General features: G+C 48.3%; 1 protein-coding gene and 1 long non-coding RNA gene across 4 annotated transcripts; one reads left to right on the plus strand and one right to left on the minus strand.

Moving 5' to 3' along the window:
• Positions 1-4,681: 4,681 nt before the first annotated feature.
• On the minus strand, positions 4,682-8,531 carry LOC135403358 (uncharacterized). 2 transcript variants are annotated; one of them, XR_010425372.1, is made up of 2 exons: positions 7,526-8,531; positions 4,682-6,752 (listed from the first exon to the last, which is right to left on the minus strand). It is a non-coding gene; the product is annotated as an uncharacterized LOC135403358 (long non-coding RNA). The 2 variants fall into 2 exon arrangements; XR_010425371.1 differs by having other exon boundaries at positions 4,682-6,968.
• Positions 8,532-8,627: 96 nt separating this feature from the next.
• Positions 8,628-24,637, plus strand: SIN3B (SIN3 transcription regulator family member B). 2 transcript variants are annotated; one of them, XM_064637330.1, is made up of 19 exons: positions 8,628-8,646; positions 10,371-10,477; positions 11,257-11,410; positions 12,824-13,087; positions 13,489-13,632; positions 13,815-13,937; positions 14,434-14,523; positions 14,954-15,072; positions 15,667-15,874; positions 16,548-16,664; positions 17,029-17,267; positions 17,737-17,920; positions 18,145-18,739; positions 19,226-19,395; positions 20,099-20,272; positions 20,541-20,633; positions 20,927-21,021; positions 21,491-21,695; positions 22,078-24,637. In XM_064637330.1, exons 2-19 carry the CDS (start codon positions 10,455-10,457, stop codon positions 22,306-22,308), a joined length of 3,228 nt encoding a protein of 1,075 aa, XP_064493400.1. In that variant the 5' UTR covers positions 8,628-8,646; positions 10,371-10,454; the 3' UTR covers positions 22,309-24,637. The 2 variants fall into 2 exon arrangements, with proteins under 2 accessions (XP_064493400.1, XP_064493398.1); XM_064637328.1 differs by lacking the exon at positions 8,628-8,646 and adding an exon at positions 9,630-9,752.
• Positions 24,638-24,858: the final 221 nt, after the last annotated feature.

A 24,858-nucleotide genomic window follows, 5' to 3' on the forward strand; every position in this document is an offset into this window, starting at 1 on the left:
ACCAAATCCTGCAATGCTTCCCATGGATTGGTCCTTACTGATTGTAGACTTAAAGGATTGTTTCTTTACAATTCAATTGCACCCTCGGGATACTAAACGTTTTGCTTTTACATTACCTGCTATTAACAGAGAAAGACCTGACCAACGATTTGAATGGACAGTATTACCACAAGGGATGAGGAACAGTCCTACCTTATGTCAACTATATGTGGATACTGCCTTACAAGCCTTGCGGAGAAGATGGCCTGACTGCATAATCTATCACTATATGGATGATATTTTGTTTTGCCAGCCTGAGGAGTTTGTACCCGAACAAATACAAATAATTCGCAGACATTTGGAACAATATAAGTTAATAATAGCAGATGAAAAAATTCAAACGACAGAACCATGGAGATATTTGGGGTGGACTATCTCTCGACATGCCGTTATCCCACAGAAATTGGTATTTCAATCAAAATTACGCACTGCGAATGATGCACAAAAACTTCTTGGGGATTTACAGTGGTTACGCCCTGTTGTGGGAATCCCTGCTGACCTTTTAGCTGAATTGCGACCCCTATTAAAAGGAACAGACCCAACAACCAAAATTACTGTCACAAAGCACCAACAACTCATACTCCAACAAATTTTAGATTGTGTCACTCAGGGCCGTGTTCGGAGAAGACAATGGGAATTACCTTTAGAACTTACCTTTTGGGCTGACAAACGATACATTTTGGGTGCTATTACACAATCACAAACAGAAACGGGGGAGGATATAGGGGTTTTAGAATGGTTATCAACTAGCATACAACAGCCTAAAACACTTTTACAAAAAATTGAAATGTTGGCAGCCCTGATAAAAAAGGGTCGAGAGCGTGTGTTACAAATTGATGCTCAAGAGCCTGCACGTATACGATTACCAATGCAGAAAAATGATCTTGATTGGTACCTATGTACTAATGAGGGTCTTCAAGAAGCATTATTAGGACTGACATGTCCCATAATTACCAGTAGACTGCACAATGTCCCTACAGCATGGATGTGAAGAATTTGAAGGCATGTGTTGTATGAATCTCTCTGATCACTCTCAGTCCATCTACCAGAAACTCAGAGAAATGCAAAGTCACCTGAATGACTTTGAAGTTCAAAAAGATCCCATTAGGGGATGGTTAGCAAAATTAGGTTTAGGACCATGGCTTGCGGAGATCACTAAACAAGCAATTTCGCTTTTACTAATACTGCTGACTGCTTTATGCATTGTTCCTTGTGCTTTTAAATGCATTCAAAGCATGCTAACAAAGGCAATGAGTGACGTGTTTTTAACATTGTCTAAACAGAGCGGGGGAAGTGTAGAAGATATTGCAGAAACCTGGTTGGTAGAGAGAGGACACATTAAAGATTCTATACCGCTGGTCTCACGCTAAAGCAAGAAAACTATTAGAAGGTCACTGATCAGTGTGTTTGTGAAACTGCTTTGTCTAAGAAACTGCAAGGCTGCATTGTCTGCTGTGAAGCTGTATTGTTTAAGAAACTGCATACGTGATAGAAAAATTAGAGCAACAGGATGGGAAAGGTAGAGAAAGTAGCAAATAGTAAATAAAGTAACTATAGCCATGAGAAAGAGGCAGCATTTGCGCAAATATAACGTAGGTAATTAGGAGCCAATGATGAGCTTGTATTTGGAATATTAATGAGCCTAATTATTAACCTTTATAAGCATGGAGCTTACAGCAATAAAGTTGGATTAGTCATGATCAATACTGTGATCGTGTGATACTTTCCCGTCGTCCACAACATTGCCTTGGGGAAATTTTCTGAACAACTTTTTTGTAACTAATTCCTGTTATACTATAAGGTTAATCCCTCATTTTGAGAGTTAGTTTCTTCGAGATATTGTTAACCCTCGCCTGTTGCTTGAAATGCGTTCTGTTTGGTTTCTTGTGATTCATAGAAGGTTTGATTTCTATATAATACACACAAAATCACATGCTAACATGCCAGGGCCAATGACTGACAGAAACTGAGATACACATCCACAAAACATAACTGCCACAGCATCCACTGAACAAAACACCAAAAGTGTAAAACACACTGACTCAGTTGCTTAGCAACCTTTAGTATCCCAAAGCAGATTAATACTAATAATAAATCAGCTCCACTTCCTATCAAATAGGAAAATTCTCACGTCACAAGCATTCCACACTAGCCCATAAGACAGGCAATTATTGCAAGAGCACATCACACACTGAAACACATGTTCAATGAACAACAAAAAAGGGGGAGAATCTGTGTAGCCCGCAAAAACATCTGTAAAAAGCCACATATGTTATCAATTTTTTAAATTGTGACAGCACTGAAAAGAGTAAGTATGAAAGGCAACATAGACCTCAGGCTTGTGCCTCTCCCGAACCACCGGTCATGGTAAGAAACTTGATTTTGGGACAGTGGACGAGATCCCTAGATTTTGTGACTTGGGGGGGAGGCTATGCCTGTGTGGCTACAAAAAAGGAACTTAAATGGATTCCTTCCAGGTGTGTAAAACCCTATTTAGGTACACAATCCAGCAGCAAGAACCAGAGTAACACAGAAGTTGTAACAGAGTTATGTTTACGTTTCAGGTTTCAGGTTTACATTAAGGGATGACCAATGTGGTAAAAAGCAGTCTGCAAAAAATCTGTGAATGTGTGTGAGATGAATGAGAAGAGTGAATGAATAAAGAGAGTTGTTTGACTGGACAAATATTAAAACACAAAACACCTCACAAAATAACATTACCCCCACCACAAGGTCACTTTAAGAAAATTTAGTTTTGTTAAGCTTATCCTATTTCTTAAAAAAAGTTGAACTCCCCAGTTATTTAAAAACCCTCAGATTAATAAAGGTTATAAGTTTATACATGGTTGGGCTAAGACCTTTAGGTTAATAAAGTTATTTCTCCAAGTTGCACTACCCTTTAGGAATATAAGAAGGTTTTATAAGGTTTACCATAGAGGTATAAGAGGCCAAGCAAGCGATGTGCTGGGTCATTGCAAGCTTTGGTGGTTTACAATTGTTTGCACTGTTGTTTTTGCACTGTTTTGGTGACTTCTTTAGAATTAAGAGGGGGGTGATGTAGGGAGTGTGTTTAAGGTACAGGGGATGTACCAAGGCAAGAGTGCCCGAGGGAGCATGCGCCGACATAGACAACCTTATTGGTCAAAGAAGTCACATGGGATTAAGGGATAAAACCAGCGCCAAATTTGAAATAAATTCTCTTTGTTCACCACGTCACAAGGAGCGTGCTTCCTTCTTTACCATGTAAAGTACCGCCACGCTACAACTAGTGAGGCCACACCTGGAGTGCCGTGTCCAGCTCTGGGCCCCTCAGTTCAGGAAGAACATTGAGGGGCTGGAGTAGGTGGAGAGCAGGGCAATGGAGCTGGGCAAGGGTCTGCAGTGCATGTCCTGTGAGGAGCAGCTGAGGGAGCTGGGGTTCTCCAACCTGGAGAATAGGAGGCTCAGGGCTGGCCCTTTCCCTATCCACAACTTCCTAACAGGAGGCTGGAGCCAGGTGGGGGTCAGCCCCTTCTCTGAGGCAACAAGCCATAGGACAAGAGGACATGAGGACCTGCCTGTCAGGGGATGTTTGTCATGGACAGGAGCAAGACTTTTTGGACAGAAACAGGGATTAGGTATTGAAATGGGCTGCCCAGGGAGGTGGTGGAGTCATCGTCCCTGGAGGTGTTTAAAGAAAGACTAGACATGGCACTGAGTGCCGTGGTCTGCTTGACGTGCTGGGGATGGGGCGTAGGCTGGACACCAGTTGATCTCACAAGTCTCTGCCAACTTCGTGGATTCTGGGCTTCTGTGCCAGCCCAGCCTTTGGGGACAGTGTGCCGGTGGCTCAGAGGCTCCATCCTTGCCTTGCCTTGCCCATCTCCTGGCTGCCAGGCAAGGGCCTTGTGACATCACAGCCTTTGTGGAACAGCACGGTGGCTGAAAACTGTCAGCGCTCCATCCCCGTGCCCAGAGCCTGGGCAGAAGTCGGCTGGCAGGGACAGGCAGAGACTGTGCAGAGGTGTCAGCTCGTCCCACAGCAGCACAATGCCCAGCCAGGGCATCTTCTGGCTCCTCAGGTTCTCTGTGCTCCTGCTCTTGCCTGGCAGACTCGAACCTTGCATCCGTGCCACGGGTGCCACTGCTGAGAACCGGGGTTTTCCTTGGATGACACCTTGCCATAAAAGGCAGGAGAGGCTGAAGAGAGGGGAAGGAAGGGGGTCAGGCCGGTGGGATGGTGCCGGCGGGCCGTGAGCCCGAAGCCAGCAAGGCCTTGGGCCCACACGGTGTCAGGCGAGGACTGAGAGCCTCCAGGGAGGAGGAAAGCTGGGCAGGCCCCAAGGCTCCTGGGCCTCTTCCTTGCCAGCCCTTTGCCCAAGGCCCCGAGGCAGAGGTGGGGCTCAGCCCCTGCACGGCAATCGGGCACAGGCTGAGCCCCAGGGACACCAAAACCCAGGTGGCCTGAGTTCTTCCTGCAAGGTCTGCCTGGGGTAGCCCAGCCAGGCCTGAGTCTCTGCAGGAGAGGCCAAGCCCAGCCAGAGAGGGCTCAGCCCTCTGAAGCTGCACTCACTCCAAAGGGAACAAAACATTAGCCCAGAGGACATCCTACCCCCAAATGGAGAACTGGAAATGTCAAGAACAAAAAAGTCACCCCCCTCCATTATTCAAGAAATGTTTAGACCTCTTTACTAAAAGCATCCAGGAGTCACCCAATTTTCTCTCTGACAAGGGTTTGCAGGGGCTGTTTGGTAAAGGGAACCCCTGGGGCCCCAGTGCAGATGGGTGGGGTTGCACTCTGGGGGGGTCGGCCTTTGGCTCTTGGCTTCCAGGGGCCACCAGGAGTCAGGGAGTCGGACTGGGGACGATGGGACTGGCTGGGATTGGCTCTGGTGCTTGGCCCAGAAGATGGAAGTGTCCCCATGGGGGCAGCTCTAAAGGGCCCAAGAAGGAAATGCTGCCCCAGCGCAGGCTGTGGCAGTGGGGAGTGTGCAGGGGGGAGGAGGCTGGGCCAGACAAGGGCTGGGGAAGAATGGCCAAGCCGCAGGGGGGTTCTCCCCCTGCCTCCAGGGCCCAGACCCTGATAGGAGGGTCTTGGGCAGGGCCTGGTGCAACTGCAGGAACCTCTGAGCCAGCCGAAGGGCCATGCTTTTGGAAGATGAATTGACAGGCCCAGCTCTCTGAAAGATAAGTCGAGGGCTCTGAGCCAGAGAGGGGATGAGAGCCAGGTACAGGCTTGGGAATTGCCAGGAGGGCTTTTGAAATGAGCATAAGGGAAAGAGATGTCTAAAAACAAATCCCTTAGGAGAGGGAAGCAGAGAGTCTTAGTTTCGACCCCAGCACTAGGGTTTGCAGGTCAGAGCAGAGAATATCACCCACATAAGATTGTTCTGACAGGCACTGCTCTTCAAAGGTCATTCTTGTGAGTGTCTTTTTGTTCTCTCTTTCAAGGTGGGATGCAAGCGGTGGGGCGGGCTATAGGCACCGGAGGGCAGACGAGCAAGGTGAGCATTTTCCTGCCAGTCTGAAGCAGACGTTAATTCTGGCGGGCTGTATCATTGGTGAATCTAAGCACATCCCTTATCATTTGTTTTTTTTTCCCAGTGGTACACAACCCTCCAAGCGTCAGCAGAATGGGAAGGAGGTCCTTGCAGTAAGAGGTCAGTACAAAGGAACCTGAGAGGGGACCTTTGGTCAGAATGTTGCACTCTGAGGTTATCCCTCAGTATGTGCCTTTGCCTTTGTGATTTTTTTGCAGTGGCCGTCTGTATTCCCAGTGGAGCAGAGCCACGAAATGTCACAGTGCAGTCTCTCCCATGTGCCATGGGCCCCTTTGTGATGTCACGACCTGTCCTCCCCATTCCGGAATGGCCCTTTTCAGCCAAAGAACCAGCACCACAAACCCCCAGAGTACAGCCCCACCCATGTGCCATGGGCACCTTTGTGATGTCACGGCCTAGCATCTTCATTTGACTATTGACACTGGCAACCAAAGAAGGAACACTGCATTCCCCCACAGTACAGCCCCACCTGTGTACCATGGGCCTCACTGTGATGTCACAAACTACACTTTCCATTCCGGAATTGCCCCTTGCAACCAAAGAACAAACACCCCACAGTGGCACAGTGCAGCTCCATCCATGTATCATGGGCCCCTTTTTGATGTCACGGCCTACTGCCATCATTCCAGAATGTCCCTGGCAACCAAAGAGGCAGCACCTCACACCCCACAGAGCAGCCCAACCCATGTAACTGGCACCCCTTTGTGATGTCACAGCTTATCCTCTCCATTCTGCAAGGCCCCAGGAAACCAAAGAATCAATGCCCCACACTAACACATGGCAGCCCCACCTGTGTGCCTTAGGCTCCTTTCTGATGTAATAGTCTATCCTATCCATTAGGGAATGGCCCCTGGAAACCAAAGAACCAACGCCTCACAATATCACAGTGCAGCCCCACCTGTGTGCCCTGGGCCCCTGTGTGATGTCACAGCCTATCCTCTCCATTCTGGAATGGCCCCAGAAACCAAAGAACACATATAACACTCCTCCACATTGCACTCTTACCTGTGTGCCATGGGCCACTTTGTGATGTCATGGCCTATCCTCTCCATTCCAGAATAGCCCCTGTCAACCCAAAAACCAGCGCCCCACATTGTCAGAATGCAGCCTCACCTGTGTGCCATGGGCTTCTTTGTGATGTCACGGCCTATCCTCTCCAGCTCCTAAAGGCCCCTGGAATACAAAGAACACACATCCCACTCTCCCACATTGCAACCTTACCTCTGTGGTATGAGCCCCTTTGTGATGTCACGGACTATCCTCTCCATTCTGTAATGGCCTCTGGAAAACAAAGAACAAACAACCCACACCCGCAGAGAGCAGCCACACCCGTGTGCCATGGGCCTCGTTGTGATGTCATGGCCTATCCTCTCCATTCCAGAATGAGCCCTGGAAACCAAAGAACCAACACCCCACGAGGTCAGAGTGCAGTCCAACCTGTGTGCTATGGGCCCCTTTGTGATGTCATGGACTATCCTCTTGTCTCAGTTTAATGAGACTGAAGTGTTTTGCTAAGGAGGATGTTATGAGGAAGACCAAACTCCTCCCTCTAAGCAACTGTAAATCCAAAATTAAGAGGCTCTAATTGAGGAAGCATGGAGAAAGGAAAAATAACAGCCCTTTATTAAAGGATATATGTGTATTGGCAGAACAACAAAAGAATACAAAAAACGATCAAACCAATAATCCTGTACCCAAAAATCCTCCTCAAAAGGAAACAGGTCGGTACTTTTCCACCTTTTGACGCAATTCTAACAACGGTCAGCAGGGGACGCTGTTGAATCACTGGAGGAGCAGAGCCTGCAGTGCTCGGTGTTGGCCCGCAGGGGGCGCTGTTGGGCATGGCGGTCGCCACGCAGGGGCCCGGTCCGTGGAAGAAGCCGAAAATGGAGGTCTTCCCCCCCACACCGAGAAGGGGAAAAGGGGGCTTTCCCCCCGAAACTCACGCTGTTTGCGGCTGGCTGTGGCCGGGATTTCCCCCTTTTCCTCGATGGACACATGCCGCTGCCAACACGGGAACGGAGGAGGGAAAGGGCAACCTCCTCCCAAGAAGGTTCCTCTGCAAGTGGGTCAAGCCTCTCCGATGAAATCCGAGCAGATCTGAGCTGGGACAGAACAGGGCGCAGGAAAACGGAGGCACACCGGGGCCAGAAAACAAGCCAGATGACCAGGCCAAAACCAAAGTGAACCTCGGACCCCTCCAACACACACCCTCCCTACAGTCAGAGCAAAAGTGAAGTGCCTCCCATTTCCGAGGAGAGGGAAAAAAACCTCATCACCCCTCCCCAGTCTTCGGAGGGCCATCAGCTTGGAATGTGGATCTGCTGGTTAGTTCTTTTGTGTGGGTCAATCACCCAAGGCAAAAACTACCCTCCCCCTTTCAACATCCCCCCCTTACAGCAATGCAGGGGAAAGAAAAATTTCCTGCCTGTTTTTTTAGAACAAGTAAACCTATGACAACCATCAAGGTGTTGATGCTGTCAATGACTGAGGGCTGTTAACCTCACTCTGACAGAAAACAGAAGTCACAGGAGTTATTTATCTACAGCTGATTTTGCTCATTTCACCAGCATGAGCCACAAATTAGGGAAGAGAAGGAGACTTCTCAAGTTAATAATACCAGTAGAAGACAGAAATTGGGCCACCTCAGGAGAATCTACTAGGAAAAAAAGAAAGTGGTGGAGGAGGTTGGATCAATGCTGTTACTCTTTCACCTGACAGTACTCCAAGGATATGTCTGAGCTACTCCTTCCAGTAGTTGGAATAAAGGGCTTTTGTACAGTCACACCATGCTCTCTTTCCTGCACAGTTACAGGGTGCTTCATCAGCCAGGAGCTGTATTTTGTGATACCTCTCATGCTTCTTCCAGGATTGCTCTTGTAAAAATTTTTATTTATTACCGTTATTATTAAGCATTGAATAACCAGTGAATGCTCTAAAGCATCTTTACTTCAACCTGTACGTAACAGCATAACAATCTAATGCAAACCATTCATTTTCAGCTCACGTCTCTCCTGGAAGGTGTTTCTGCTGCTATCACCTACCATAGCCATAACCCGTGAGAAAGGCAAATAAGGAAAAAAACAAAATCACCAAAACAAACAAAAACCCACAAAAAAAGTCGCCAAACGACCCTAACCCCACATTTTATCCAGCTACCCCAGAGCAACCCTGGAGCTCAGTGCGAACCACTGATGGCCTCCCCCAGTCCCGGATCCTCGGAGCTGCTCCACCCCTGGCTCCTTTAAGCCCTCCGGGCTTCCCCAGACCTGCTCCCCCAGCCCCGGCCCCTCCAGCCCCACAGGACTACCCCAGCCTCCCCCGGGCTCCTCCAACACCGGCCTTCCTCAGCCCCTCCGAGATCCTCCAGCTCCCCCCCCCGGCACCTCCAGTCCCGGCCTCCCCAGCTCCCTCAGCGCCGCCGGGCTCCTCCAGCCCCGCGGTTCCAGCCCCAGCCCCTCCATACCGCTGCCACCCGCCTGCTCCAGCCCCGGCGGCACCTCCAGTCCTCCTGGGCTCCCTCAGCCCCCCGGGCTCCTCCATCCCAGCTCCCCCAGCCCCCTCAGACCCACAACTCCTCCATCCCGGCTCACCCGGTCTCCTCAGCCCCCAGCGCTCCCTTAGACGCCCGGGCTCTTCCATCCCACCTGCCCCGGCTCCCCCGTCCCCTCAGACCCGCAGGTCCTCCATCCCGGCTCCCTGTGTCCCCTTTAGCCCCCCGGGCTCCCTCAGACCCGCAGCGCCTTCCTCCCGCTGCTGCCCATCTTCCCCGGTCGCCTTAGACCCCCGGGCTCCTCCCGACCCGGGGCTCCTCCATCCCGGCTCCCCCGTATGCCCTCAGAAACCCCTGTCCCCTCAAGCGCCACTCCCGCCACGGCGCTAGAACGGCCCGGAGGAAATGGCCTGACCGAGGGCGCGGCCCAGCGGGGGTGGAACCGATTGGGGGGCGGGTCCTGCCGGGGGCGTGGCCTATGGGGGGGCCGTGGCCCGCCGTGGGCGTGCCCGTGTCCGTGCGCGCTGACGCAGCGCCGGCGGCGGGGGCCGCGTTCGGCCGCCCGATCCAACATGGCGGCGGGGGGCGGTGGCGGCGGCCGCGGGGCCGGCGGGGGCAGCGCCCCGCGATGGGGCGGTGGCGGCGGCCGGACCGCGCCGCACGAGAAGCTGCCGGTGCACGTGAGTGCAGGGCCGCCCCGCCGGGCGCGAATGACCCTTGCCCACCCCCCTTCCCCTCCTCACCTTATCCCGCGAAGGGCCGGTCCCCGCCGCTTTCGCCCGCCCCGCCCTGACCGGCCCGGCCCTGGCCGCGGTGCTGCACTCGCCCCCCCGGGGCTTGTACCCCCCAACGCAGGTAGCGTGGGGGGTCCCCTGGGCATGTGCTCCCCCTGCTGTCCTCCCCTGGTTCCATGGAGTCCCCTGGGGCCGCGTCCCCCTCCGCCGGTACCACACGGCCCCCCCGGGCCTGTTCTCCCTCCCCTGTGCCGTGCCCCCTGCCCAGCCCTTCTGGTACCGCGATTATTCTCCCTCGGGACCTGTTCCCGGCTCCCCGGTGCCGTGTCCCCCACTCCGTGCCTTACCATTCCCCCCAGTGCTAGGAAGCCACTGGGTGCCCACCGGGAGCCCTCCTCGGAGCCCACTCACCTGGTACCTTGTGCCCCTCCCGTTCCCCGGGGCCGTGGGGGCTCCCCCGGGGGCAGGTCCCACCTACCGCAGTGCCTTGAGAAGCCCCCTCCCCAATTCCAGGGCCATGGGGGGCCCCGGGGACTGTTCCTCACCCCTGTTCTCACCCTGCAGGTGGAGGATGCGCTTTCCTACCTGGACCAGGTGAAGATCCGTTTTGGCAGCGACCCTGCCACATACAATGGCTTCCTGGAGATCATGAAGGAGTTCAAGAGCCAGAGGTAAAGCCCAGGGTGCTCTGGGGAGCTTCTCAACCTTTCATGGAACTGTGGAATATCCTGAGTTGGAAGGAACCCACAAGGACCATCCAGTCCAACTCCTGGCCCTGCCCATACACCCCAACAATCTACTCTGTCCCTCAGAGTGTTGTCCAAATGCTCCTTGAGCTCTGGCAGCCTTGGGGCCATGCCCACTGCCCTGTTCAGTGCCCCATCACCTGAGATCCTTTTCCCAAAGGATCCACCTGAGATCCATCCCAAACCCCTCTGATGCAACTCCAGCCATTCCCTCAGGTCTCAGACCTCAGCCTTTATGGGGTCTCTCTGCCTGTGCAGGGTCCCCCAGCCTTCACACCATCATTGCTCCTCTGCCTCACTGCCCTGTCCCCCAGTGGTGGGGGAGGGCCTCTGCCCATCCCATCGCTTCCCAGAGATGAAATCCACAGGAAAAGGCAAATCTATTTTTATTTCTCACTCTGAAATGCAGATCTTGAAAATAAGTGAAGCTGCTTGAACACAGAACCTCTGACCTGCCAGCCCTGGAGGGCATGGGTGTCTTGCCCCTTCGGCAACCTGCACACTCACCTCTCTCCTCTCTGAATAACATTCCCAATGTGAGGCTGGTCATTCCCTCTGCTTGGGCTAATATCTAGATCTGAATTTCCCAAACTTCTTGAAAATTGCATCCCTGAGGAGCCAGATGCTTCACTTCCTCTGGCATTTTCTAGGTTTAAGATGTGTTTCTCATTCTTATACAAGTAACAGACCCTTCTCAATTTTAGCATTGACACACCTGGAGTCATCCGTCGTGTTTCTCAGCTTTTCCATGAGCACCCTGACCTCATTGTAGGATTCAATGCATTTCTCCCTCTGGGCTACAGGATAGAAATTCCAAAGAATGGGAAGTTGAGTATACAGTCACCTTTGAATAGTCAGGTAGGTCATAGTCTCTAAATAAACTCTGTTCTGTGTGTTGCTGGACGTATCTCCTGCCTGGAGATTTAGACTGTGGAGATTTATGTGTAGTGCACGTTGCTGAAGTTTTTAGATGGTTGTCAAACCTATGGTAATGGTTCTAATATAAATTTGAATATTTATTCAAAGAATCATAGGATATTTTGGGTTGGAAGGGACCTTAAAGATCACTCGGTCCCAACTCCCAGTTTATTCTCAAGCCACTGTTTAGCTTACAAGGGAATGATGATCCTGCCTGAAACACCACTTCCAGTCCAAATACTTCAGATTTGAAAACTGAAGTTGTAATTGGCCTTACATAGTTATACAGGTTCTCATTATGTGGTGTGGGCAGTGGCACATTTCAAGAAGGGATCCTGGAAGAATTGCATTTCCATTCTTCCACTGAGAAACTTGTTTAGGCAGTAGGCAAAAATACACAGAGTCGTAAAATCATCAAATTGTTCAGGTTGGAAAAGATCTTTAAGATCCTGGAGTCCACCTAGACCTGCAGTTGGTAACATCCTGCAGTGAAACAAAATTGCTGGGATACAGATGGATGTTGCCTCTGCTTGTTTTGTGTTCCTGTTGTGTGGTTATGGAGGCTGAAATAGAACCATAAAGTGAATTCTGCTGATAAACTTGTGCTTTAACTCCAGTTAGTAGCAGGAGCTATCCTTCAGATCTCAGTTCCCTTAGATCTCTCTGTTGCTTAGAAATTACCATCTGTAAGAGCCTTAAGTTTAATATTCTTAAAAGGGGCAGTTCCTGTGCAATAACCAGTGGGAGCAGGAGCTGCAGTGGGTGGTGTTGGTGCAGCATCTCAGGTGAGGCCAAGAACACCATCACAGTCACAAGTCAGTGGTTCCTACACCAGGTAGAATTTAGGGGATTTTTTTAGGTGATGGAGTTAAACTGGGTAGGGAAATTGATTGGCTAATGAATCATTTATTCAAAATGAAAGGAGATGTGAAAGGAGGTTCTGTAAGAACCTGGGCTGATGGTCATTGCAAGTTGTGTGCACCTTGCTGAGGATGAATTTTCTAGTGAGGTATTTTTTTGCCTCCTTTTAAAGGGACAGTAGGCTTGCACTGTAGCTCTTGGGAGCAGTTGTTGTCAAATTTAATCTCTGCCTGTTGTACAGGCCACAGAGTTCCCAAGGACTAGTCTTTGTCCAACAACTGCCTCACAGACATTCACATATTCACCGATGGAGTTAATAAACTAGATAGGGAAATGATTGGCTAATGAATTCTTTTCATTTTCTTCTTCAGGTGGTAATATGTTATAGTTAAACAGCTTGGCAACAGTGATGCTGGGTTGTTGTTGAACTTGCACTTGTGTTCCTTTTCTGACAAGTCTCTCTCTTGGGTGTCTTGTCTTGTCTGTCTCCAGGTGCCCCCAGAGCCTGTTCCCGGTGCGTTCCCTGGCAGTGGGATGTTGTTGCACTACTCCCAGGAGAACTCACACAATCACAGTGACTGCTCAGAGGAGTTCAGGCAACAGCTTCCATACAAAGAAGATAAATCCCAAATTCCCCTGGAATCTGATTCTGTAGAGTTCAACAATGCCATCAGTTATGTGAATAAGATCAAAACACGCTTCCTTGACCATCCAGAAATTTACAGATCCTTTCTAGAAATTCTTCACACTTACCAGGTAAAAAGTGTTCCAGGGGAGGGACAGTGGGTTTGCACTGTAGGTGTTGGAGTAGTTGTTGTCAAATTTCATCTCTGCCTGTTGAACAGGCTACAGAGTTCCCAGGAACTGGTCATTATCCAGCAACTATCTCATAGATATTCATAGGAAATGGCAAAAATGTGAAAATTGTGGCACTTTGCAGGGACTGAGGTGTAAATGGGCTGTATCCAGATCTGTGTTTACTAACCCTCAGTGGATTTAGTGATACTGTGTGTGAAAGGAGACGCTGTAAGAACCTGGGGCTGGCAGGTGGTCATTTCAAGTTGTGTAGCAACTTGAACATTTTTGGCACAGGACGAGTTTTCTGGCAGAGTGAGGCACTTTTTGACTCTATTTAACATCTGTGTGTATGTTTTCAGAAAGAGCAGCTGAACACCAAGGGCCGACCCTTTCGAGGCATGTCCGAGGAGGAGGTGTTTACTGAAGTGGCCAATCTGTTCCGGGGACAGGAGGATCTGCTCTCTGAGTTTGGACAGTTCCTCCCAGAGGCAAAAAGGTCTTTGGTATGTGTGTGCTGAGGGCAAGGCAGAATATTGAATACTCTCTGTATGTAGAATGTGCAAAACATTATGGAAAATCATACAGCCAGTAATGAACTTTGCTTAACCACACTCTCTGTGTCCTGTTTCTTTATTTCTTTCTTTATTTGGGATAGAACCTTGAAGTCATTTTTTATTTACTGCAGTTCACAGGAAATGGACCATGTGAAGTGAACAGTGTCCAGAAGACTGAGCATGAGAAGAATCTGGAGCACAGCAAAAAGCGATCCAGACCATTGCTGCTGCGTCCTGTTTCTGGCCCAGCAAAGGTATCTTAGAATAATCTCATATTACTTGTTGTGTTTGGATAATTTCTTAGATAAAGGTGTAATAAGTAGTGTCTTTCAGGTATGTGAGTGTTAGAGATGAGATACAAAATTTCAAAGTTATTTTTAAAATAATAATTGCTGTAGAAAAAGGGACTTTTTAAAGTATGCTTAAATGTGTGTGGCAGCATGTTGGATGCTAAATATCAAGACTTTCTGTACTAAGTATTGACTCTGGAAAGGGAAAATTTGTTGCTTCTAAAAAAAAAAATCTTTCTTTGGAATTCTCTCTCAAGTGATTCCTTTTTCTTGTTGTTTCTCCTTAGCTTGGAGACATTTGACAGAGATTGCTGTAAGGGCTTGACGTAGCAATTCCAGATCACCATTGGGGAAATACGGGGTCTCAGTCTCTGCAGGGAGCTGTTCTATGTCACTAAAGGGGAATTTGCTGGCATTTGAGCCACAGCATGTTAAATATAACTGCTTGTTCTTTTAACAGAAGAAAATGAAGCTGCGGGGTACCAAAGATCTGTCAGTGGCAACAGTGGGGAAATATGGAACACTGCAGGAGTTTTCCTTCTTTGACAAGGTCAGGTTTTGTTCTCACATTCTGTGGTCTCATCTTCATCCTTTTATGTGGTTATTAATTGGCTGGTTTTCTATGCAGTTTGTGTGTCAGCACTTAGCAATTTGCTGACTTTTCAAGTGGTAGGGAAAGATAGATCAAGAAGAGTGAGAAGGGGTATGTTTGGAAGATAAATGGAACATGTTAATTAACCTTTTCCTGCATGCTTGTCCCTTACAGATGTGTTTTTCTCTATTTTTCAGTGATATTTCCTCATGGTACCATCTGTAGTAATTAGATTATTGTTTGAAATTGGACATGTTTGTGCGTATTCCAGTTTTATGTTACAGAGCAGACAAGTTGATCACTGCATCCATGGTTCAGATGACTTAGACATGAACTGAATGCAAGTGGCATTCAAGTGATGTGATCCTTTCTTTCCAAACTGTTGTAGGTTCGCAGGGTGCTCAAGAGTCAGGAGGTCTATGAAAATTTCCTCCGTTGCATCGCTCTCTTCAACCAGGAGTTGGTCTCTGGCTCTGAGTTGCTTCAGCTTGTTACACCGTTTTTAGGGTAAGTTACCAACTATCTCTGCTGTGTCATACTTTGTAGGTCCTACTTGTTACTTTTTGGACACATTTGGAATTTTGTTACTGAAGTTTTCAATTTAACTTCAGAAGTATCTCCTCCGTTGAGGAATCCAAAAAGAGGAGTAATAAAATTTGAACCTTTAAACATATCTACACAGCTCTTAAAGAGCATTTTGAGGAAGATATTTTCCTCTATCTGTCCACACTCTCTGTTTACTATCTCAAAATGTAAGAAAGGTATAAACATGAAATCTGAGAACAGAGCTGTGAAAAGGATAAATAGTTCTAGCTCTGCTGTGAGCCTCCCAAGCTGTTTGGCTTCCAACAGAAGAGGGAGAGTCATGTGGCATGGATCAGTTTCTCCTCAGGCAGTAGTGAAGGGAAATTATTTTCCTGCTTTAAGTTAAAAAAGACCCTAAAGTAGTTCAGATAGAAAGATGACAGTGCTAAAATGTTGGTGAAAGATCTCTCACTGCAGTGCTGAGTTTGTTTAGATATTTCTCGCTCTGTTTTGTGACACACATTAAGCACCCTGAAACTGTCAGAGTGAAATAACAATATACTTGTGTTTTTGAAGGAAATTCCCAGAGCTCTTTGCACAGTTCAAGTCCTTCCTTGGTGTGAAAGAGCTTTCCTTTGCTTCTCCACTGAGTGACCGATCGGGGGATGGAATGAGCCGGGAAATCGATTATGCATCCTGCAAGCGCATCGGATCCAGTTACAGGGCTCTCCCAAAAACCTACCAGCAGCCAAAGTGCAGTGGAAGGACAGCCATTTGCAAGGAGGTACTTTGGGATCAGCCTGTTCAACCCCTGAACACACATTGCACTCACATAAATAAAGTGCTGCAGCTTCTGTGTGTGGAGTCCCCTCTTCAGTGCTGAGTCACCAGCTTTAGTCTCATGTCAATTATTCAGCTAATTTATTTAAATAATATCCACATTTTACTGATTTTATCTAAACCCACCTCAGATCACATCTTTAATACTTTTCAGTCTGTGTGCAGACACAAATTTATTCTTTTAGACAGAAAAGAATATTAAATATCCTGGAATTAGTTTTCCAGCAGAGAGTCAGTATGGCCTTTGGAAACATTTTTTCTCCTGGGAAAGCGCTGAGACAGTGCCTGAGGCACCATTCCCACTGAGAACACAAATCTGCAGTGTGGATGCTCCCACTCCTCCCAACTATCTCCTTTACTTACAGTTGTTGGTGACTGCAGGGTGATCTCTGTGTGTGTGAGGTGATAGAGAAGGTGCCTTCAAGTTTTCTGAGCAGGGCCCTGGCACAGTTCCACAGAGACCTCTAATCTGGGAGCGGTCAGTGCCTTGGAAATTAGGTGTGGAATGTCCTGCAGAAACTCAGGGAAGAAGTGTGCGAAAAGAGAGAAGTTTCAGAACCCATGAGAACAGCTCTGGGCTCACAATTGCTCCATGTCATGTCTTTGCACTGTTGCAGGTATTAAATGATACCTGGGTTTCGTTTCCATCCTGGTCTGAAGACTCCACTTTTGTCAGCTCCAAGAAGACTCCATATGAGGAGCAGCTGCACCGCTGTGAGGATGAGCGATTCGAGGTACCTCTGCTGCTGAGCTCCCCTTCTGCCTCCTCAGAAAGCAAAACCTCCAGCCATGAGGATTTCACTGAATTAATTGGTGCCCAGTTCCTGAAAGTTCTGTTGATGTTCGTTGGTTTGAGCTCGAGTTTGGTGTGTTCCACTTGCTTGGAGTCTAAGAGCTCTTCCTAGGCATGAGTCCAGTTTTAAATTGCATGTTACCTTTGGGAGAACTGACAGAGGTCTGTTTTCCAGTACCAACCTTGCTGATGCTTCCTGGCTCCACCCGGTGGGGCTGGAATGGCTGCCACAAACCCTGGCTGCTGTTCAGCCTGTTCCTGCTCTGCCTGTTCTGACACTGTGTTGTTTTGTGAACTCTCAACAGTTGGATGTTGTCCTGGAGACCAATTTAGCCACAATTCGCGTGCTGGAGAGTGTGCAGAAGAAACTGTCACGGCTGACCCAAGAGGATCAGGAGAAATTCCGCCTGGATGATTGCCTGGGAGGGACATCGGAGGTGATCCAGCGCCGGGCCATATATCGCATCTATGGGGACAAAGCACCAGAGATCATCGAGAGTCTCAAGAAAAACCCAGTTACTGCAGTTCCTGTTGTTCTTAAGAGGTAATTCCAATTCTCCTGTGTATCTTTAAAGAATTTTAAAAGCATTTTTAAACAACTAATGACAGGATGAGAGGACATAACCTCAAGCTGTGCCACTGGAAGTTCTGGTTGGACATCAGGAAGAATTTCTTCGCAGAAAGGGTTGTTAAACATGGGAAGAGCTGCCCAGGGAGGTGGTGGAGTCACCATCCCTGGAGGTGTTCAAGAAACACCTGAACGTGGCACTCAGTGCTCTGGACTGGGTGACAAGGTGGGGATTGGTCACAGGTTGGACTTGATGATCCCAGAGGTCTTTTCCTCAATGCTCTTGTGATTCTGTGAACTGTTTTCTGTAAGTGTTGTTTCAAAGCATAACTCACCATCACTGGTGATGCTTTTTTGAATTGATTTCTGGCTTCCAGGAATATTGAAAACTTTTTGGTGCATCACAGTTGTCTTTGTGAACTGAAGTACACTGTACATTTTGCAGATTGAAAGCAAAAGAGGAGGAATGGAGGGAGGCCCAGCAGGGCTTCAACAAGATTTGGAGGGAGCAGTATGAGAAGGCCTATTTGAAATCCCTGGACCACCAGGCTGTCAACTTCAAACAGAATGACACCAAAGCCTTGCGCTCCAAGAGCTTGCTGAATGAAATTGAGAGTGTCTATGATGAGGTGTGTATGACACTAAATAACCCACCCTCTGTGTCCTTCACTTATAGTGTGACCTAGACCTGTATATAGCACCTGGGACCATGTGAAAGTGGTTGTGCTCTGAGAGTTCTCAGTCAAAAACAACTGTCCCAAGCTCAGTGTTAATACTGGCTTATTTCTTCTGGCAGGAATGGCTCTTGAGCATGGATTGGAAGGATCTTTATCTGTTTGTCTCTTGATTACAGCATCAGGAGCAGCATTCAGAGGGGAGAAGTTCATCCACAAACGAGCCTCATCTTATCTTTATCTACGAAGATAAGCAGATTTTGGAAGATGCAGCAGCTCTGATCAGCTATTATGTAAAGAGGCAGCCTACCATCCAAAAGGAGGATCAGGCAACCATCAGGCAGATTGTGCATCACTTCATTCCTGAGCTGTTCTTCTCCCAGCCCCCTGAGCACAACATTTCTGAAGAATCAACAGATGAGGACAGAGAAAACCACCAGGGGCAGAACCTGGATGCTCCTGAGCTACGGAAAAAACATGTACCTGGGCCTCCAAGCAGTCCTTTGGAGACCAAAGCAACCTTCTGTGATGTTACAGCTGCTGAGCCCCACAACACTCTGGATGATGTTTACAGCCTCTTCTTTGTCAACAATAATTGGTATTTCTTCCTCCGCCTTCACCAGACTCTGTGCTCGAGGCTCCTAAAGATTTATCGTCAAGCTCAGAAGCAGCTTCTGGAATACAGGACTGAGAAAGAGAGAGAGAAACTCCTCTGTGAGGGAAGAAAAGAGAAGACCAATGATCCAGCCATGGAGCTAAGGCTGAAGCAACCAAGTAAGAATAATCCAGGACATAATCCACTCTTAATGCTCTGGTTGCTAGTGCTCCAGTTGTGTATATCTGAGTAACTGGGACCAGCAGGCAGGTCTGTGAGGGGTGTAGAGGTGCAAACCCCTGCTATATTTGGGGTTTGTGGACACAGCTCATTTAACAGGGCAGCCAGTGCCATTTATCTTTTGAGGGCTCTCATGTGTAGTTCACAGAGACTTCACTGTGCTGAGGTGTTCTCAGGTGTCTCATATTAATCTGATACATTGATTTAAAATGTAAATGGTCCCACAAAGAAATAGTTATTGCACAAGGCAGTCCTGGAAATGCATGAGAGAAACTCTTCCAGCCTGTCAGGGCACAGAGAACTGCCTGTCTGTGAGGATGTTCTCACACTGAACATCATGGTTCTTGAGCAGTGCTATCCCTTGGATCTCTTAACTTCACTCTGCCTCTTCCATGCATTAAATGACTGCACTTTCCCCTGCCCAGGTGAGGTGGAACTGGAGGAGTACTACCCTGCCTTCCTGGATATGGTGAGGAGTCTGCTGGATGGGAACATTGACCCAACGCAGTACGAGGACACGCTGAGGGAGATGTTCACCATCCACGCCTACATCGGCTTCACTATGGACAAGCTGGTGCAGAACATTGTCCGCCAGGTGAGGGACCCATGGTGTCTGTGGGGCTGCACATCACCCTTCTGTACAGACAGCTTTCTCACAGTGTCACTAAACTTAGAGAAAATTAATTATTAAAAAGTTATATATGATAGGGAAATGCCCCAGCAGAAGTTTAGTGAGAGACTTCAGCTTTCCCACCTTAGAAGATTTACTCTTCCTGGCCTTTTCCTGGAACAGGCTCCCCAGGGCAGTGGTCACAGCACCAAGCCTGACAGAGCTCAAGAAGAGTTTGGACAATGCTCTCAGGCACATGGTGTGACTCTTGGGGATAGTCCTGTGCAGGGCTAAGGGTTGGATTTGATGATCCTTGTGTGTCCCTTCCAACTCAGCATATTCTGTGATTCTGTGATCCAAACATTTTTTGAGTTCCAGTCATTTCAAAATTCTGCCATTCCCAAAATATATCTAAGGCAAAACAAAAACAGTTCAATCCTTCTTAGTCAAATGTGTCTTCCAGTTGTAGTTGTGTTACAGGTAAGGCACAACAGCCCCTCATTCTTCTCTGTTCCTTTTATTACAAAATCATGAAAAAAACAGAGAAATGTGGGAAGTCTCTGGAGTTAAACTTGGCTGCTTCAGCTGAGGTGTGATGCTGTGCTGACTTTGATGCTCCTTTCATAACACACTAGAGTTGACTCTTGCCCCAGGCTTGCTGACTGAAATCCCCCTTTTTTAATGGAAGCTTCACCATCTCGTGAGCGATGACATCTGCTTGAAGGTGGTTGAGCTCTACTTGAATGAGAGGAAGCGAGGAGCTGCTGGAGGTAACTTATCATCCAGGTGTGTGCGGGCAGCAAAGGAGACCAGCTATCAGTGGAAGGCTGAACGGTGCATGGCAGATGAGAACTGTTTCAAGGTAAGGACTTGCTGCCAGGGAACTTCGTAAAGTGACTTGTGGCACTTTACCTAAGTGGGTTTGGAAGCTCCCCACGATGGGGAGAGAGAACAACGTGGAGAGAAGGTACCAAAACCAGAGCGTAGACAGTGAGGGGACAGACTGGCTCACTGAGAAGCCCCACTGCTTCTCTCCTAGCTCATATTTATTGTCCAAATGACTTGTGAATATATAGCATTTTACTGTGAACCCATGTGGCCAATATCTTCTGCCTGTAACTTCATTACAGGTCATGTTTCTTCAGCGGAAAGGACAGGTGATCATGACCATTGAGCTGCTGGATACAGAAGAAACCCAGACAGAGGATCCTGTGGAGGTCCAGGTAATACCACAGAGATCATGGAGTCTGTGTACCACAGACAGAGCAGATGTCTAAGAGTGCTTTCCTGATTTCTTGTTCCAAAATGTGAGACTTTGCCAGGAGGACAAGTTTACCTGGGAGGTGGGATGATGACATGTGGGGTTGTGGTCATGGAGAGAAATGGTCTGATGATAGCAAAAGAGTTTCATCATAAATCAGCCTCAGAATAAACAGCTTGGAAATAAGCAGGTTCTTTGCAGTGATGTTTGTCCTGATGAAGTGAAATCTGACTGGAACTGGTCTCCCTTGTGTAGCACCTGGCCAACTACATGGAGCAGTACGTTGGGGTGGAAGGAGCTCCCAACAACCAGAACGATGGCTTCCTCCTGAAACCGGTCTTTCTGCAAAGGTGAGCTACTCAGTCCTCTGAGCCACACCTGCAACAGCTGGTGTGCAACAGGCTTCCTCTCTGCCTGTGTGGCAGTGGATGTGGGGAATGTGCCATACAGCAATCCCAGGGAAATGCCCTCACCTCTGAGGTCCAGAGGGATTGATGCAGTCCAGTGCACTGCATGAGGATGCTGAGGAAGAAATTTATGACCACGGCACCAAGGTTTGTTCATGCAGCTGTGTTTAGAATGGAGTGGACCTGCCTCAGCAGTCCTTTCTGGGAGGAATGTGAGGTCTGCTTTGTTCCCATTTCACTAAATATTTGTCACAGCAAACACAAATTGGACAGATTGGAGGAAGATCCTGGAGAGAGCCTGACAAGCTAAATGTGTAAATACAAGCTTCATACTTGTGCTGTGAGCTCTGCCAGCTTAGGGGAAGGGATGGCCAGGTGTGACACATGCTTTGTCATCCTTGTTTTGTCCCAGAAACCTGAAGAAGTTTCGCAAGTGGCAGTGCAAGCAGGTGAGGGCCCTACGCAGCGAGGTGAAGAGCTCCTGGAAGAGGCTCATCGGGGTGGAAAGCGCCTGTAACGTGGACTGTCGCTTCAAACTCAACACCCACAAGATGATGTTCATCATGAACTCAGAGGATTACATGTACAGGAGGGGAGCTCTCTGCCGAGCCAAGCAGGTGCATCTCCTTTTACTGTCTCTGCAGCTCGGGCAGTAGCAGGTTGAGGATGGGAGCCAAAAAGACAGGTACCAATAAGAAGTCTTGTGGCTAAATTCCTGCAAACTACACCCGGAAGTTACTGCTCTGTGTTGGATGAGACATGGAGGAGAGCTGGTAAATGCTCTGTATTTTGGATTAGTTCAGCAGCCTTTTCTTTACCATGCAAATTTTGAGGGGGAGTGGCAAACATTAAGAAACAGGGATTGAACACAGGTATGCGGTTTCCTGTTTCCCTGTTTGTGTTGTGTCCAAATCATGCACATCTCAGTTGTGTGGAGAGGCGAGAGCTTTGACTTCTCCCCCAGAAACCTCTCAGTGACCTCTACTGTCCTGCTTTCAGGTCCAGCCCGTGGTGCTGCTGAAGCACCACCAGCAGTTTGAGGAGTGGCACAACCGGTGGCTGGAGGAGAACGTGTCCATGGAGGCCGTGGATGTGGTTCAAGACTGGCTAATGGGAGACGAGGACGAGGAGATGGTGCCCTGCAAAACCACGTGTGAGACAGTGAACGTCCATGGGGTGCCAGTGAACAGATACAGAGTCCAGTACAGCCGCCGTCCCGCTTCACCCTGAGCACATGCTTGTCCCTGGCACCATAAAAGTCAGAGCATTGCTGGTGAAGCACATTTACTCTGAGAATAGTGATGGGAATGCAATGTATGTCTTAATGATATTTATCCAAACAGCATTTTACTTTGGATTATGATGTATTTTCCATATGGCATAGACTTGTCTCCTTTTAGTGGAATCCTCCAGCCATCATGAAGAGACTCTTAAAAGCTTTATGGGAAGGGGGCTCTTGGCATTGCCACACACTTTTGAGTATTTTCCTGGCTTTAGGCCACTGCTGACCAGCCCGAACTGGAAGGCTCAGTGAGGGGGTGAACTACCACTAGTGGCTTTGTTGGAGAGATGGAGCTCAGCTGGTGTTTGAGCAGATGCTGGCAGCTGCTTCCACTTTGAAGGGTTTAATATTCCCCATCTTCCTGAATTTATGCCATCTTGGAGCCTGCAGAACTCTTCAATGTAACCTGGGAGTGCCAGGGTCGCTGAGAGCACCTGGCACAGCTCAGCAGCCTCGCTCCGGGCAGCTCCGTTATTCACGTGAACAAGGCAAGGGATGATTCTTGTTACTGTTGCTCTGGTGAGAAAAATGCCAAAACTGAGACAAGGGTGACTGTCCCTCATTAACCAAGAATTCTGGAGCATGAACTAAGGGGAGGAAACTGAGCTGCAGCACCGGACAAGGGAGCGATTCGCGGCACAAGGACCCACCGGCTGGCGTTGCCTTGGGAACTGAGGACCTGCTGTAGCCTCTGCCTTCTTCAGCAGGAGAGAGGAATATCCATTGCGAGGTCTGGCCTGTTTTTTGGTTTGTGTTTTGCATGTTGATCGGCAGCTCCAGAGCATTCCCGGCGGTCCCCTCCCCTGTGCATGCACGGGGTTCGCTGGGTTGTACCGCATCCTTCCATCGGCAGATGGAGCTCCCGGAGCGTGGCGTGTGCTGGAGCTGAGCTGTGTCCTGAGAACGTTCCTGTTTCTGCTGGCTCAGCACAGCCGCTGGATTTGCAGGGACACATGGAAATCTGTCCTAGGGGGTGTGAGATCCAGCTGCAGCCATCGTAGATGAGCTTTTCCACTGTACTGCCATCGAAGCTTTTTTGCCATGAAACCTAACAAACCCTCCCCTGACCTGTACAGAAAACACTACATCAATCATCTAATTCATCTAGTGAGAAATTGAAGAAATTTAGTTGTGTCTGTCCTTGGGACTTCACTCCTGTTTTCCAGGGGCCAAGGGCAAGCACACTGTCCATGGAGTGTATTACAAACATAATGTCTTGAGGCATATCCAGCCTCCTTTCATCTTTTCTTCCAACTCTTTTCTGGCTTTTGGGGCAATAAAACCCCCCACCCTGATACTTTTTGTGGCTTTGATTTTTAGGTTATTATTTCTGCCAGACCTAAGGAGCAGCCTGGAGGATTTGTCCTGGGTTATTTCCACTGTACAACATTTGGTTTCGCAATTGTTTCGCTTGAGAGTAGAAAAATTGGCCTTTGGGGTATGTTTAATAGAAAACTGTCCTGAGTCTTTGTCTGTTTTGCAAAATAATCTGTGGGAGGGAAGCAGAGAGGCCAACCTCTGGCATTCGTGGCCACTTGCACAACCATTGCCAGCAGAGACTTTTCATCAAGAACTCCTGTTTTCCTGGTCTGAGTCTCTGTTAAATTTTGGTTACTGAAAGGATCTGAAAGTTCCTCCCCTGCTCTTGTTGCAGGAAGGGATGAGAGACACCAAGGGGTTGGGGGGAACCGGGGGACAAACCCAGTGCAAAGGACAGCGTCCCCCATTCGCCTCCATTCAGCTCACCAAAACACACCTCAGTCCTCACCTCTCTGCTGACTCCCAGTGGAGATGACAACTGTGCCAAATTTTATGGTTTTATGATACAGAAAACCTACTTACTGGAAAATAGGTTGAAACTTGTGGCTTAAAATGCATTTGATTCCAGGTGTACTGAGGTGGAAAACACCCCTGTGCACTGTCCTGATCCATCACCCCATTTTAAGTGTACTTCAGGTATTTTTAAGCATCCTTATTTTGTAAACCTTAATTTAAGCAAGACTTTTGCCCTTTGCAGTGATATTGTCTCAAAGCGGAGAGTAGCAAGGATGGGAAGGGAATAACAGGCGGGATTTGAGAGGGGCTTGTTCATGTCTGGGGGTTTCAACTCGACTGCTGTGTATCTGCACGACCTTGAGTCAAGAGTTTGTTCATCCATTTGTTTGAAGGATCTTTGCTTTTGGGCTTGTAATTGCTCTGCCAGCTCCTTGAATGTAGTTTTTTTTATATTTATTTGCACATTCAAGTAAAATAAAATAATGATTTTAAAAGTTTGCAGCTCTCGCTGGTTTAAATTTCTTTCCTGTTAATTTAAACTTTCTGACAATCCCTAGAATTGATTGTCTTGTACCTGAAGCTGGATTTTAAATGGTAGAAGAATGCAATTGAAAAGGTGGATGAGCTTCTCTTCCAGCAGTTCCCGAGCAGAGTGTAGGATGTGCTGATGTGTCTTGTGTGTCAGCTTGTTTCCAGCGGGGCAGCCAGTGTTCAGTAAGGGT

The sequence above is a fragment of the Pseudopipra pipra genome, chromosome 27 (assembly GCF_036250125.1).
Source record: "Pseudopipra pipra isolate bDixPip1 chromosome 27, bDixPip1.hap1, whole genome shotgun sequence".
In the NCBI taxonomy this organism is placed as follows: domain Eukaryota; kingdom Metazoa; phylum Chordata; class Aves; order Passeriformes; family Pipridae; genus Pseudopipra; species Pseudopipra pipra.

Bases quoted from the DNA above. Each gene is read 5' to 3' on its own strand.
- SIN3B (XM_064637328.1), top strand. From the start codon at position 9,645: ATGGCGGCGGGGGGCGGTGGCGGCGGCCGCGGGGCCGGCGGGGGCAGC. The intron at 15,875-16,547 runs GTACTTTGGGAT...GCACTGTTGCAG, and splicing joins GGACAGCCATTTGCAAGGAG to GTATTAAATGATACCTGGGT. The intron at 19,396-20,098 runs GTGAGGGACCCA...TTTTAATGGAAG, and splicing joins TGCAGAACATTGTCCGCCAG to CTTCACCATCTCGTGAGCGA.